The 16,570-nt window shown below is 42.1% G+C and overlaps 1 protein-coding gene across 11 annotated transcripts; it reads left to right on the top strand.

The window, feature by feature from the left end:
- Window positions 1-973: 973 nt before the first annotated feature.
- Window positions 974-15,010, top strand: cox11 (cytochrome c oxidase assembly homolog 11 (yeast)). Of its 11 annotated transcripts, none has more exons than XM_068047507.1 (7): window positions 974-1,185; window positions 2,524-2,588; window positions 4,212-4,414; window positions 4,838-5,234; window positions 9,183-9,338; window positions 12,841-12,966; window positions 14,661-15,010. In XM_068047507.1, the coding sequence occupies exons 4-7, from the start codon at window positions 4,920-4,922 to the stop codon at window positions 14,841-14,843; spliced, it is 780 nt and encodes a 259-aa protein (XP_067903608.1). In that variant the 5' UTR covers window positions 974-1,185; window positions 2,524-2,588; window positions 4,212-4,414; window positions 4,838-4,919; the 3' UTR covers window positions 14,844-15,010. The 11 variants fall into 11 exon arrangements, with proteins under 11 accessions (XP_067903608.1, XP_067903607.1, XP_067903610.1 ...); XM_068047511.1 differs by lacking the exon at window positions 974-1,185 and adding an exon at window positions 1,224-1,339; XM_068047510.1 differs by lacking the exon at window positions 974-1,185 and adding an exon at window positions 1,374-1,465.
- The last annotated feature ends 1,560 nt before the right edge of the window (window positions 15,011-16,570 follow it).

Genomic DNA, 16,570 nt, shown 5'->3' with positions numbered 1-16,570 from the left:
TCATTTCTCGCATTTCTGCCCTCACCCCTTCCCCTCCCACCCAGAACCACAACATGGTTCCCCTTGTCCTCACTTTCCATCCCATCAGACTCCACATCCAAAGGATCAACCGCTGCCATTTCCACCGCCTCCAGAGTGATACCACCACCAAACGCATCTTCCCCTCCCCTCCCGTCAGCATTCCGAAGGGATCATTCCCTCCGTAACACACTGGTCCATTCCTCCATTACCCCCGACACCTTGTCCACTTCCCACGGCACCTTCCCATGCAATCACAGGAGGTGTAATACCTTCCCTTTTACCTCCTCTCTCCTCGCTATCCAAGGCCCCAAACATTTCCTTCAGGTGAAGCAGTGATTTTCTTGTACTTCTTTCAATTTAGTATATTGTATTTGCTGCTCACGATGTGGCCTCCTCTACATTGGGGAGATCAAACGCAGATGGGGTGACCACTTTGCTGAACACCTCCGTTCAGTCCAAAAGCATGACCCCATGTTTCCGGTTGCTTGCCATTTCAACACTCCCCCCTGCTCTCATGCCAACATTTCTGTCTTTGGCCTGCTCCATTATTCCAGTGAATATTAGTGCAAGCTCGAGGAGCAGCACCTGATCTTTCAATTAAACACTCTACAGCTTTGCGGACTGAACAATGAGTTCAATATCTTCAGAGCATGACTGGCCTTTTTTTTTAACATATTTTATTTTTTAACCATGTGCCTGTTGCTGATCATTATTCCGCTATTAACACTCTCTCTGGACTAATGCTTCATCTTTCACCACAAGCATTAACACACTCTTTGCCCTTGTCCCAGGACAGCTTTGTTATTTAAATAGAAGCAAATTACTGCAGTTGCTTTGTTATTTAATCTCTCCTGCCCTGTAAAACACCTTTGCCTTTGTCTCTCCCCCATCCTTCCCTGCACTTGCTTAAAACCTAATTCTTTTCTAACCTTTGCCAGTTCTGATGAAAGGTCACAAACCTAAAACGTTAACTCTGCTTCTCTGTCCATGGATGCTGCCAGACCTGCTGAGTATTTCCAGCACTCTGTTTTTATTTCAGATTTCCCTCATCTGCAGCATTTTGCTGGGAACTGTATTGTTCGGCCCTACTTGGGGACGGTCTGCGCATGCCCAAGGACCGAATGGCATCATGGGTAATGTAGTACCGTACTGGCAGTAGTTCTGGTAATTAGTGAGCGATTATAAATTTCTGAATGTTTCACTGTGTATGGATTTCAACTGTTGGAGGAGATTTATTGTGTTCGGTGTATGTTTCCTCCTAGCGGATTAACTTGGATTACATGTTCTGCCCGCAAAGCCGGGGCCTTCGATTAGTCAGGTAGGGGTGGCTGGCTGGCTGTGCCTGGGCCTTGTTTCCATCGCCCTCCCTCAGAGTAGTGGGAGGAGCAGCAGTTGTGATATTGGGTGAAAGGGCTTGAAACAGGAGCCCTGTATTGGACACTGGGTCAGTGTAAGGTATCGGTCCACTGGGATCTCCGTGTAGTTGGGCTGAGGCTGAAATATTCACAATGTGGTCACGGCAGCAGAGCTGTAATAATGTGGTTTTTTATAGTGCATTTACACCATAGTTTTGGCGCTGGTACATCGAAAATCAAACTCTGAACCTCGAAAGTGGCGATGAAATAGTGTCTCTTCCTTGTTCCGGTGTCAGCTTAGACAGGCTCATCTTAGAACAGAGGAGGCTGAGGGGTGACTTAATTGAGGTGGACAAAATTTATGAGGGGTCCAGATGGAGTAGACAAGAAAGACCTGTTTTCTCTAGTGGAGTGCTCAATTACCGGGGGCACAGATTTAAGGTGATGGGTGGAAGGATTAGTGGGGACATGAGTAAAACTTTTTTCACTTAGAGGGTGGTGGGTGTCTGGAATTCACTGCTCGGATCGGTGGGAGAGGCAGGCTGTAAGCTGCAAGGTTACGGACCAGATGCTGGAAGGTGGCATTGGGTGACTAGATTTTTCAGTTGTGCATACATGATGGACTGAATGGCCTCCTTCTGTGCCATAACTTTTCTATGGTTCATTTTCGGATGGAATGCAGTGTCTTTCGGATGAGATGTAAACCAAGGCCCCGTCTGCCTTCTCAGGTGGACGTAGAAGATGTCGGTGCTATTTCGATCAAGAAAGCAAGGGAATTCTACTAGGTGTTTTGCCCAATATTTATTTGTCAATCAATATCATAAAACATATCTGGTCATTATCACATTGCTGGCGGATGCTATGCGCAAATTGGTTGGGGCGTTGCTTACAAAACAGCTGTAACTATACTTCACAAGGACTTCATTGGCTGTAAAATGTTTTGGAGTGACCTGAGGTGGTGAAAGGTGCTATATAAATACAGTCTTTTTAGTTATTGCAGTGTTGTCCAATATATTCGCCACTAGCTTTGTGTGGTTAATTGGAAATCCAGATGTGGCTAAATACATTTTTAAGCAATGAATAATGAAAAGTAATAGATACCACTATTGGGAAGGTGGAAAGTTAAATTTTCATTTGTTTCTGCCAGGTGTATCATCACGTTCCAGGAGGAAATGGCAGAAACAAGGCAAACGATTGGGGGAGTTTAAACTTGTGAGTCATGCCGAAAAGCATGTTTGCTTGTGTTTTCTGCAATCTTTTACACTAGTTCAAGATTCACTTTGCATGTTCTGAAGAAGGGTCACTGACCTGAAACGTTAACTCTACTTCTTTCCACAGATGCTGCCAGATTTGCTGAGTTTTTCCAGCACTTTGTTTTTATTTTACTTTGCATGGTTAGGCCCCACCCATAAAATTGGCCACAAGTCCAGGCTGAAATTGCTGGAAATTAGAGAATGCCCTTCAAATTGCACTAATTTTTTTAGCTGAACTTTAAAAGTTTCTGATCAAAAATATTTAATTTACTGAGAAACTGACCAATGAAACTTAAATGGTTCAGTAGAGGTTGTTTGTCATTTCCAGTGATTTTACATTAGGTTATTTGCAGTTGGAGGATTGGACACACTAATTAAAAAAGCTTTTTTTTTGGCTATTAATCCATTTTTAGCTGTATTTATCAAATTATCCCAAGTTACCACTTTTAAATACATAAAAGATTATTTTATAACGGAAAATAAAAATAAACAGTTACGTTGCTATGCTGTCTGATTTTGCTGGTCAATGGAAGATTAAGTTTGTGATTATGCAAGTGAATTTTAACACAAATTTGAAGCCTAACCTAACCAGTGCAATTTCAAACACAATTTTAGTGTAATTTCTGAATTGGGCCCAATGAGCATACTGCCCCTTGATCTCTAATCATATTTGTATGTTTAATCTTTTTTTTTTGTCCGTTTGTTGGTAAGATGAAACGCAGAGCGTGAGTGTTTTTTATTGCTGTGTGTATTGTGGTTCCTCGGTTACTGCTTACTGGCTATCTGCTGAAATGTAACATGGGTGAGAACGATGGACTTCAGCACCATGGAGACACCAGAACATTTATATAGAGATGAAGAATAACTGCTCCAGGCCAGAAAAAAGCAAGTCTAAACAATAACAAACAGTTCCAGCGGACAATTCATGGCAAACAACAAGCAGCATTCAACCATGCTCTGGATGAAGATTAATCTCATCGTGCACATCAACATTCTTAGTAATCACTCTGATGAAGTCAAAAGTACCACTTGAAAATGCTGACAAAAACCCCGAAGCTACACGAAGATATCCGTTGCCTTGATAAATTCATACCAGAATTTTCAACTTTGAAAGAGAAAAACTGCAAAGTTTCACATTAAATGATAGTAGATGTTTGTTAATATACACCTGAAGTATGCTCACCTGTACTTTATACAAGGCCTTTCCATTAAAACAGTTTCACCTAAGCCATGGCTGCAGGTAGTCAGCGATAGGAACAGGAATAGGCCATTTAGCTCCTGGAGCCTGTTCCATCATTCAATGACGTCATGGCTGATTTATGACCTAACTCCATACACCTGCCTTTGTCCGAAATCCCTACTTAACAATTCGCCTAGCATCAATTGTCATTTGCAGAAGAGAGTTCCAAACTTCTACCACCCTTTGTCTGTAGAAGTGTTTCCTAATTTCGCTCCTGAAAGTCCTGGTTCTCATTTTCTGACTGACTGATACAACTACATGTAGTGGGTGACCATGTGAACTTGATGCTGAGTTGTTCAGTATTATAGCATGTTTGTGTTATAATGCTACTTTGTTTCATAGTACAAGCAACTAATGAGCTGGACTGACTGCAGTGAGATTTACAAAAAGTTTGGCGGTGGATATTCTCTGACACTTGCAATGTTCCCTCTGAGCTGCAAGGCCATGCAGTACCCTGAATTGTCCCGTGGAGGTGGCGCACAAGTTGATCTTTTTGAGTTGCGTGCAAAATAATTTAAAAGTCCTGCGCATGATAAGAAAAAAAGGTACGTGGCTATAGAGTACTGCTGATGACTAAAATATTGGCTATCAATGGTACTTTTAACAGTGAGGTAAAAACACCTGGCCACTTACACCAGATTGCACGTATGCACTTGTAGTTGGCTGTGCAGGGGTATTCGTGGAAGCCAGTGAGCCAACAGAGGTTGTATTGCCAAGAGAGCAGGAAAATGCAATGCATGTTTATTTTCTTGAAAATTATTCAGAATTGAGGCAGTTTGAATCAGCTAAGCTACTATTCAAAATAGTATTTAATTCAGATGAAAAAGTAATTGTGGGACTACCTAGTTAATTCTGAATTCCATCTCAATTTGCAAGCATTGTAGAATTACTATGGGTTATGAGTCACTTGTGTGATGCACTGTTCAGAAAAATAGAAAAAATTATAACATTTTGACATTGATTTCCAGATGTTGCAGGAAGACTGTTTGTAATTTACATCGACTGAAGAAAAAGTTACATATTGGCACCACAGTCTGGCTAACAATCAGCATGCATTGGTCCTGTTGGGCAAGCATCTCAAAACTGTACAGGATATCTTCCTGTAATTCCTGTACACGAAGGCTGCGACAGTTTAGTTCACCAAGAATGTATTCAGCATTTAATCGGTTTACCCCTCAGAAACTGAGCGATCTGACTTCTCAACAGCCAATGCGAGGCATGAAGGGCCATAATCCCTTCACTCGGAGCCAGGAGGAGGAATGGAGAAAGAAGAATAAAACTGTGCTCACATATATAGCGGCAACAGCAATTGGTATGATTGGCATGTCATATGCTGCTGTACCCCTCTATAGACTTTATTGTCAGGTCAGTAAAATCTTCTGTTTGTTCCTAGTTACAAAGTCAACAGAATAAGCAGACATTAATGAATGTAAAAAGAAATTTGCTTAACTGAGTCAAAAGTATATGCAAATCACTTGTTAAACTAACATCAGTACTAGGAAATGAAGTATTTTTAGATTAAAGTGTCCCCACTGAGATTAAAGTATCTTGTAAAGCAAGTGCCATTACCAGTGCAACCCCCACTACCCCCAAAGAAATCAAACACTATATATAATTGAGGGGTCACATATTCCAGGTATCTAATCTACAGCTTGTGAGAATCAGCAGAAACTATTCCACAATTGTACAAGAGATGGGTGAGTGGTCAAGTGCAGAATTGGATGGGGACAGAGTTAGGGAGGGGAAGAATGTAGCTGCATGTACAAGTTTAAAAAAAAAAAAAATGTAGAAAACCAGGATTGTACACCTTCTGTAAACAGAAAGAAGTAAAAGCGAAGAGGTGAAAAATACCTGGAAAAATGAGTATATTCTTGCACAGCTATGACAAAAAATGAGATCACTTCTACCTAACCAGATTCCATGGCAATATTTCTTCTGGAGACCTGGTCAGCATTCTTCCCTCAGCCAATACCAATTGGTCATTAATCTCTTCACTAATCATGAGATGGAATGGTTGCTGTGTTTGCCTTTTTAAAAAAAAGTCACTGCATTCCAGAAATAATTGATTTTTTTTATTTGTTCATGAGATGTGGGCTTCGCTGGCTAAGCTAACATTTATTGTCCATCCCTAATTGCCTTTGAGAAGGTGGTGGTTAGCCGCCTTTGTGAACTGCTACATGCCATGTGAGGTAGGTACACCAACAGTGTTATCAGGAAGGGAGTTCCAGGATTTTGACCCAGCAACAGTGAAGGAATAACGATATAGTTCCAAGTCAGGATGGTGTGTGGCTTGGAGGAGAACTCGCAGGTGGTGGCGTTCCCATGCATCTGCTGCCCTTGTCCATCTAGGTGGTAGAGGTCGCAGGTTTGGAAGGTGCTGTCGAAGGGGCCTTGGTGAATTGCTGCAGTGCATCTGGTTGATGGTACAGACAGCTGCTACTGGTGTTGGTAGAACCCAAACTGAGATTATTGCTGAGCAAATGCCGCTTGTTAGCACTGTCGACGACCCCTTCCTTCACTTTCCTGATGATCAAGAGTAGACTGATAGGGTGGCAATTAACCAAGTTGGATTTGCCCTGCTTCTTGTGTACAAGACTTAATTAGGGAATTTTCCACATTGTTGGGTAGATGCCAGTGTTGTAGCTGTACTGGAACAGCTGGCTAGGGCCACGGCTACTTCTGGAGCACAAGTCTTCAGTGCTATTGCCGGAATGTTGTCGGGGCCCATAGGCTTTGCAGTATCAGTGCCTTCAGATGTTTCTTGATATCCTGTGGAGTGAATCAGATTGGCAGAAGACTTGCATCTGTGATGCTGGGGACCTCAGGAGGAGGCCAAGATGGATCATCCACTCGGCACTTCTAGCTGAAGATGGATGCAAGTGCTTCAGCCTTATCTTTTGCACGGATGTTCTGAGCTCCCCATTGTTGAGGATGGAGATATTTGTGGAGCCGCCTCCCTCTGTCAGTTGTTTAATTGTCCACCACCAATCATTGACTGGATGTGGCAGGACTGCAGAGCTTAGATCTGATCTGTTGGTTTTAGGATCGCATAGCCCTGTTTATTGCATGCTGCTTCTGCTGTTTGGCATGCAAGTAGTCCTGGGTTGTAGCTTCACCAGGTTGACACCTCATTTTGAGGTATGCCTGGTGCTGCTTCTGGCATGCCATCCTGCACTCTTTGAACCAGGGTTGGTGTCCCAACTTGATGATAATGGTAGCGTGGGGGATATGCCGGGCCATGAAGTTACAGATTGTGGTTGAGTACAATTCTGCTGCTGCTGATGGCCCACAGCGACTCTTGGAAGCCCTGTTTTGAGTTTCTAGATCTTTTCAAAATCTGTTGCATTTAGAACGGTGGTAAAGCCACACAACACGATGGCGGGTATATTCAATGTGAACACAGGACTTCATCTCCACAGGGACTGTGCAATGGTCACTCCTACCAATACTGTCATGGACAGATGCATTGGTGAGGATGAGTTCAAGTAGGTTTTTCCTCTTGTTTCCCACACCGCTTGCCACAGACCCAGTCTAGCAGCTAAGACCTTTAGGACTCGGCCAACTCAGTCAGTAGTGATGCAACCAAGCCACTCTTGGTGATGGACATAGAAGTCTCCCACCCAGAGTACATTTTGTGCCCTTACTACCCTCGGTGCTTCTTCCAATTGTTGTTCAACATGGAGAAGCACTGATTCATCAGCCAAGAGAAGGCGCTAGATGGTAATCAGCAGGAGGTTTCCCACTTTTGACCTGATGCCATGAGACTTCATGGGGCCCGGAATCAATGTTGAGGACTCCTAGGGCAACTCCCTCCCAACTGTATAACACTGTGCTGCCACCTCTGCTGGGTCTGTCCTGCTGATGGGACAGGACATACCCGGTGATGGTGATGGTGGTGTCAGGGACATTGTCTGTAAGGTATGATTCCATGAGTATGACTGTTAGGTTGTTGCTTGACTAGTCAGTGGGACAGCTCTCCCAATTTTGGCACAAGTCCCCAGAGGCTGGTAAGGAGGACATTTCAGGGTCGACAGGGCTGGGTTTGCCATTGTCGTTTCCAGTGCCTAGGTTGATGCTGGGTGGTCCATCCAGTTTAATTCTTATGAAGCACTTTTGGATGTTGTGGTGACACAAGATGCTGTAGAGATGCACATCTTTTGTTATAACAAAAAAAATAAAACTGTATTTTTCTTGGGAGTTGAATATCTGCACCAGTGATAGGTAAAGTTGTGCAAGAGATTTAATACTTCGGCCTTATCAGAGTTGCACAGAATCCAAAGTAAGCTTCCAGTAGGAACTGCAGTCTGACAGTGAGTCAGAAAAATAATATTGGAATACAGTTTTCTGTACCTTTTGGTCTTAAACTAACCTCATAGAATATGATATAAAGATGGAAGAACTGAGTGGAAGCAGTGATTTTAATCTGGTGGTATGAAGAAACTGCATTACCATTAATGTTGATGTCATCAATTGCTGAGTCACTGATATTTTTAAATCTAATATTGATAAACGTTTGTTAACTAAAGGTATTGAGGGGTATGGGACAAAGGTGTGAGTACAAGAGTTAGGCCACAGCTCAACCATGATCTAATTAACTGGTGGAACAGACTCAAAAGGCTAAACGGCCTACTCTTGTTTGTATTTGTTAATGCTGCTTTCCCCTTGCAGAATTGAGCTTAACTTTGCAAATTGGCTCCTTTGATATGTAATTAGTGTTCACTGTTGAAACAACAAGATTAAAAGTTATTATGTTTGAAGTTAATGATTTTAGTTTTGAAATTGACTTTTACAAAGGGATGGTAATGGCAGTAATCACTGAGATAACACTGTTGCAGGACATTACATTGTTCAGTCTTGTTCAATTTCACTTTTAAATCAAATCTTTAAAACTTTGTTCCAGTCATAGCAAAACAAATAATTTGGCTGACCTTTTGCTAAGTGTACTCATTTTCCCAGGTGAAGTGTACAAACAAAAAATAGCATAGAATTGGCATGGCAGCTGGTGAAATAACAATTGAATTTTATTTTTGTTAAAAGCAATCTTTGAGAAGCTGGTGTAGTAAAGATTAAATAATTGTGACAACTAGAACATAAGTGTGAGGTAAGGTAGTTGCAAAGGTTGGTCATGCACACATTGTGATGCATCTTCATTTTGGGTACCAAAACAAAAAATGCTAGTTTTGGAAACTGTCACAGCAGATCAACTGTCAGTGTTCAGACTACTGTGTGGCATAAAAACTTAAATATCAGATTTTTCTAACTTTAGCAAGTAGTCTTCTGGCTATGCATTCAGTATTGATTGTCTACTTTCAGGCTACAGGACTGGGAGGGACTGCAGTAGCTGGTCACAATGTGGATCAAGTAGAGACCATGAAGCCTGTGAAGGATCGAATCATTAAAGTCACTTTCAATGCTGACGTTCATGCCAGCCTGCAATGGAACTTCAGACCTCAGCAAACTGAAATCTATGTGAGTGAAAACTTATACATCGAAAATCAGTGTTACAGGCAATGATACAGACTAAGTTAGAAAGTCATAAACCACTTAAACTTGGTTCTTGAGACATAATTTTTACCAGAGGATTATTTGTGTCTATACAATGCATATCTTGTTAAATAGGTTTTGTTGGGGCAGTATTAAAGCCCACTGCATTGGAGATTAGTTAATTGCACTTTCAAGTTTTAGGGCAAAGTCATACAATGTTAGAACTCAAAACCAGGCTATTTGTTCTATTAAGTCTTTGCCTTTGTTTTTATCTACAATCTGTCTAGTCTAATCCCACTCGCCAACTCATTTTCTGTACATCTTAACATTGCTATTTTTCAAGCAAATATCTGATTATTTTTTAGAGGAGTTTATGGATTCTGCTTTAAAAATGGTTTCTGGTAATGAATTTCACATTCTCATTATCCTCTGTGTATAGATACCCTTTTGTGGCATCCCCTTTAATTCTTTTTTCTGATCATAAATTAGTGCCACTGTTTTCCCAGTCCAGCTAACCTCCTTACTTCATTAGAGGACTCTAGTTTTCCTGCCCCTTGCATTTGTATGTCCTGCTTTAGCCTTCCACATAGAGAAAAAAATAAGAATGCAGCTGTAGGCCTACTTGTTGGCATCTTGAAGTCCTTCTGGCCACTGCTGGAGAACCCTGAGGCCTTTAGATAGCCTTTGGGGTGGGAGACGTGGTGTTGCACACAAAATGTTCTTACTGTCCTCCTTCATCTTTGGGCAGATCCAGAGCCTGCACAGATATTGACCATCGGGCTCCTGCAACAAGCCTTTTCACCAGGTTCCTTTTGGTGCCCCTGAAATGGGGCACCAACAATTATACTCAGAGGAGGCTTAAGTTGGAGGACACCCTTTCCCAGATCATTTAAATCTTAAAACTTGGCCCGCACCAATTCTGGGCGGAGGCCCTCACAAGATCATACGGCAGCACAGTAAGGGTGGAGGCTTAATGTATAGGGATACCACCCCTTTTTTCCTCTTCATTAAACCTGAAGAATGCTCATTTTCCCAGGTGGAGTGAAGAGGAAAATCCTCCTTCTCCTCTCCAGCACATAGGCTGTCATATCTTTGCGAGCATAATTAACAAAAATATTAAGAAACATTTGCTGCAGTATGTGGGATGAGAGTCCACGCTACCCGAATAGCTCAATATCCTGGGCAGCCTGTAGGATCAATATATATTGAATTCAGATGAGTGTACGATGAGTTAAAACAGCTTTCTGCTGAATAGGGGTCTGTGATGCTGAATGTAGATTTCAAGCCATGAACTGTGCAAACTGGCACACCGAAAAGGCAACTCCATAAACAAGGAATAATGGGATACCTAAAAGTATGTCCCTAGTGGTTTAAAAATAAATTTGTCTGATCAGTGGCATCCATGAGGAGTGATACTGAGCTAATTAAGATGATGCGACCGTGGTAATGGGATGATTAAAAGGGATTGAGAAGGACAGATGTGCTTTAGCTGTGTGTACGTATCTTTGTTGAACTACAATTTATTGGTGGTACTATGTATCTTGGGCTGGGGTTTAACCTTGGGCGGACGGTAGCCGGCCACTGACTAAAAAGTCGGTGGCGAACCCACTCCACCTCGCCTGGGGATATGACCCATATTTTGCGGGTCTCCGGGTTTTAATTAGTCTGTGGGACTGCCACCAGCTTGAGGAAGGAAGTCCCGCAAAATAGAGCTGCTAGTCAATCAGCGGGCCGGCAGCTAACTGTCCCAACAGCGCCATGGAGAGCATGGCCACAGTTGGGACTACAGCCCAGCTTTCAAAAGATGATGTCGGGGGCCCCAGAACGCAGGTAAGTAAAAACAAAGGCAAAGACTTAATAGAACAAATAGCCTGGTTTTGAGTTCTAACATTGATTGACTCGCCAGGGTGATCGGGCAGGCCTGATGAGGCAATGGTGGTCAATTAGGGGGACGGGCGGCATGCTGGGTGTTGGAGGTGGTTGGGGCATCTGGGTGGCCCTCCACGGGCACAGGATGCCCGATCATGAAGGCCCCCCCAGAACGTCAGAGCCGCCTGCTTTTAACAGGCGGCTTCTCTCGGGCCTGGACCCCCGTCCAGCCACGGGTAAAATTCCCGTGGGGGCGGGCTGTGGCCGTTAAGTGGTGCATCATCCCACCCGCCACCATCTCCCACTCATTGGGGGGGCATAAAATTCAGCCCTGGGCTTCACTTGGTTTTACTATAACTTACTGCTGATGCTATGTCCTTTGGTTTTACTATGTATTTGTTTAAACTCTATGTATCTTTGTTTCACTTACCTTAGATTCACTGCAATTAATTGAGTATGCTGTCACTTGCGTGTATCCTCGCTTCACTGTAATTTATTGATAAAATGTATGAAATGTAATGATCAAAGGTAAAAATTATATATTTTTTTATTCTTCTTTGGCCTCCTTGTCTCGAGAGACAATGGGTAAGCACCTGGAGGTGGTCAGTGGTGTGTGGAGCAGTGCCTGGAGTGGCTATAAAGGCCAATTCTAGAGTGACAGACTCTTCCACAGGTGCTGCAGAAAAATTTGTCTGTCGGGGCTGTTACACAGTTGGCTCTCTCCTTGCGCCTCTGTCTTTTTTCCTGCCAACTGCTAAGTCCCTTCGACTCGCCACTCTTTAGCCCCACCTTTATGGCTGTCCGCCAGCTCTGGCGAACGCTGGCAACTGACTCCCACAACTTGTGATCAATGTCACAGGACTTCATGTCGCGTTTGCAGACGTCTTTAAAGCGGAGACATGGACGGCCGGTGGGTCTGATACCAGTGGCAAGCTCGCTGTACAATGTGTCTTTGGGGATCCTGCCATCTTCCATGCGGCTCACATGGCCAAGCCATCTCAAGCGCTGCTGACTCAGTAGTGTGTATTTAGGTGTGAGCAAATCGCTGTTTGTGGGCATTTGTGCTGGAATCGTGAAATGCATGTGTGTATACTCTGGCATTTAAAATAATGACAAATTAGAGCAAGAAAGCAGTCCAACAGATAGGTTTTTGGTCTCGCAGGAAATCAAAGGTTATGGGAGCGAGCAGGAAAGTGGAATTGAAGCCCAAGATCAGCCATGGTCATATTGAATGGCGGAGCAGGCTCGATGGGCCATAGGATCTACTTCTGTGTTCTTGTGAACACGGGACTCTTGCGTGACTAGCCCACTAGACCAAGTGTTACTAGTCTGATATATCCATGAATGGATCTTTGTGCACATGGGGATCTTGTGCAGATGTTTTATAAACTGCCAAATAGCACTGTTTGTGAAGTACAATAAATAAATGTACTTTGATTTCCTTTTATTTTGTTGAGGTGGCACTGTTGTATAATATGGATCAGTAGCTTTAGTTAGTGGCTGATCGGTTTCTTGTATTTCTTGCCGCCTTACTATTAACCCTGGTACACTGACCGTGGCCAGTGATACTTATGAGAAAGAAAGTAACCCTGTGATCTTTGTTTTAATCTCATTCCAGGTTGTTCCTGGAGAAACAGCTCTGGCATTCTATAAAGCAAAGAATCCTACTGACAAACCAGTCATCGGAATTTCTACTTACAATGTAGTACCGTTTGATGCAGGGCAGTACTTCAATAAAATACAGGTATGGACACAATAATCCAGGGGTTAGAAGGCAAAGTCTTTTAGACACTTTTATTTAACCTTCTGATTTTGTTTGACATTGTTATAGATGCATGGTTTTATTTCCCTCATGCATTGCTTTTTAAACCTTCCTATGGGTGGAATTTCCACAGACATCAGGATCCTCAGCAAATATTGACAGACTTCCAGGGACCTCCTGTTCATCTTGGGGCATTTTGTTATATTAAAGGCACTATAGAAATGTAAATAATTCTTGTGATTTGTAGATTTTGTTAAAAGCCCCAGAATTACTGTTTGGTAGGTTAGTTTCAAGAAGATGTTGCATTATGAAGGGAAAAAGTCTGTAGGAACACTTTTCAAAGCAATATTCCATCTTATTAGGTATTCTTGCCTCCACTGATTTCAGCAGTAGCTACAGCTATGGTTTAGCTTGGAAGCTATTTCACAGCTATCTAGCCCTGTGCATGATGCTACTAGCGAGCCACTTTGCAATCCCACCTTGTAGGATTTTTACCCAGGGCTAAGTAGTTCTGGATCAGCTCCCAGTCAGCCTAAATTTACTATATCCACTGCAATCAATTGAGTCATTCTAGGTGCAGAGTCCTAGAGCTCTGAGTCAATGACATCACTAGAGCAGGCAAGAAGTGAGGACACCTAAGATGGTGGGTTCCCATTTCTTTTCAGTGGTGTTTTTCCAAGGAGTGCTTCTTTATTTCCCGAAATTACCATCTAATTAAAAGCTTTGCATGTCATGCATTGAATGTTTCTAGCACAAAAATCACCACTTGTGTTCTTCTGATACACAACATTCAGAAGGAATAAAGGAGTAAAGAAAATTCACTGCCTTTTGAATCTGAATTTGAATCCACGTGTGTGGATCAAAACGTATAGATTTGATCTTCAGGATTCTGCAACATCTGAACTTCACTCTTTCCATTTCACTTAGCTCCACTCAAGTTTAGAACTTGAATGAATTGTTGCCTTGTAATTTACAAGATAGTTGTGGATGAAGAAGGACATTCAGCCCATCTATACAGAAAAAAATAGTCGTCTCCCTCCCCCCCGCCCTTCCCAAAATACAGCATCTGACTTTTGTAAACGATTTCCATTTTGTTCTGTGACCACCAAACCTGGAAGTCCATTCCACATGTTGATCACACTTTGAATGAAGAGCAGCTTCCTGAAATCAGTCAAAATTTTTCCTTTTTAATTTTAAACCTGTTACCTTTTGTCCTATTGCATGGTTTAATTTGAAATAATGTTGTGGATTTACCTTTTTCTTTTACCATGTTGAGATCCCTGCTCAGCTACTTCCTGTCAAGGCTGAAAAGCCTAAATTTCTTCTCTCTATTTTATAATTCAGTCCTTTGGCACTAGGGATAAATGTTGTCTCTTTGCATGTCCTCTAAAGCTTGAAGATTTCCCCATGTTTGTGATCCAAGCTGAGCTCAATAATCAAGTTCTGGTTTGATCAGGGCAATGTATGACAATTTAAGGTACTATTTTGCAATATATGAAGTTCTTAGTTCCCTGTTGCAGAATCCTGACCAAAGCAGGACTCAGATTTGATTCAGGATAAAGATGTGAACTTAAGAGGTGGATCTAATTGTAGTAGAAACTTCCTTGTGTATTTTTGGTCGAAAATGCTGGTGGTAGATATAACAACTGACGCACTACTCTGCCTCTCTCTTTCAGTGTTTCTGTTTTGAAGAGCAACGACTGAATCCCCATGAAGAAGTGGACATGCCCGTTTTCTTTTATATCGATCCTGAATTTGCAGAAGATCCAGGAATGGCACGAGTAGACACAATCACTCTCTCCTACACATTCTTTGAGGCAAAAGATGGTCAAACGCTACCTTTACCTGGATATAATTAACATACAATTATTTGAATATCAAATTGACTTGGAATGTTGATTGATTGTGTCTAATTGTTACACCAGTACCAAAAAGAGATTGTCAACAAAACAATGTAACAGCAAATAATCATTCTATAGGTATGCAGGACAGTATGGATGTAAATTAAAATGAAGTGTCAGATAAATGAACAGTTTGGAACGTCTGTAGCCAAGCTTGAAGGAATTTCACATTGCTTTTTAAGACTGGAACAGTCCATCATGCAAACATCTTGGTAGGGTCTTCTGATCTAGCTTTGTATTCATGTATTTATAGTTGTCATTTCAATTAGAAAGTACTGAACAATTCCAGTGTGTCCAAATTGTCAATATAATGGTAAGGAAGGGCTCTGCCACTGGCTATCATTAGTATATTCAAACAGCTATTACTGAGATATGGTTACAGAGTGACCAAGATTGGGAACTAAATAGTCCAGGATGCTTGACTTTTACAAGAGATATGGAAAAGGGGGAGGTTAACCCTGATAAAAGATGGGATAAATGCAGTAGGGAGAAAGGATCTTAATTCGGAAAATCAAGATTTTGAATCAGTTTGACTGGAGCTAAGAAACAACGGACAGAAAACAGTGGTGGGAGTAGTTTATAGGCCCCCTAACAGTATTTGTAGTGTCAGGCAGATTATAAATCAGGACTTACTTGAGGGGATTGAGTGTCACGTATCCAAGTTAGCCAGAAAAGTAAGCTGTGAGGAGGACACAGCGAGTCTGCAAAGAAAATAGAAAAGCTGAATATTTTTTAAATGTTGGTATTCAGAGTGACCTGGGTATTCTTGTACATGCATCACAGAAAGTTAACATGCAGACACAGCAAAGCAATTAGGAAAGTACATTGTATGTTAGCCTTTATTCCAAAAGGATTGGAGTACAAGAGTAAAGAAGTCTTATTACAATTATGTAGGGCCTTGGCGAGACCACACCTGGAGTACTATGTGCAGTTTTGGTCTCCTTAACTAAAGAAGAACATATATTTGCCTTAGAAAAGGCTGTAACAAAGGTTCACTAGACTGATTGCTAGGATGAGGGGATTGGCCTGTGAGGAGAGATGAAGTAGGCTAGGCCTATATTCCCTAGAGTTTAGAAGGATGAGAGATGATCTAATTGAAACAAATTTTTTAAGGGGCTTGACAGGGTAGGTGCTGGGAGGATGTTTCCCCTGGCTGGGGTGTCTAGAACGAGGGGTCACATTCTCAGAATAAGGTGTCGACCATTTAAGACTGAAATGACAAGAAACTTCTTCACTCGAAGGGTTATGAATCTTTGGAATTCTCTGCCCCAGAGAGCTGCAAATCCTCAGTTGTTGAGGACTCACGACAGAGCTCAATAAATTTTTGGAAGCTAAGGGGGGGGTTGAGGGATATGGGAATAATACAGGAAGATAGAGTTGAGGTGGAAGATCATCCATGAATAGTGGCACAGGCTCGAAGGGCTGAATGGCCAATTCCCGCTTCAAATCTTAGGTTCTCATATTTCAAAACACCCTGTTGGGCATATTAGCAGCATATTTAAGTACATAAATGACGTAAGCATTAAGTTTGTCTTTTACCAGTTTGACCCTGTGTCCCCTTGTCTTAATTGAGGTTTAATTTCGACTATTATCGGGACTTACCTTTTCCTAACTATACGTTTTCAAGATATTAAGGGGAACTGATAGGGTAGATAGAGAGGAATTATTTCCGCTGGTAAGAGAGT

The sequence above is a fragment of the Heterodontus francisci genome, chromosome 15, assembly GCF_036365525.1.
Source record: "Heterodontus francisci isolate sHetFra1 chromosome 15, sHetFra1.hap1, whole genome shotgun sequence".
In the NCBI taxonomy this organism is placed as follows: domain Eukaryota; kingdom Metazoa; phylum Chordata; class Chondrichthyes; order Heterodontiformes; family Heterodontidae; genus Heterodontus; species Heterodontus francisci.
The sequence above is the reverse complement of the archived record's forward strand: the minus strand, read 5'-3'. Positions and strand labels throughout refer to the sequence as shown.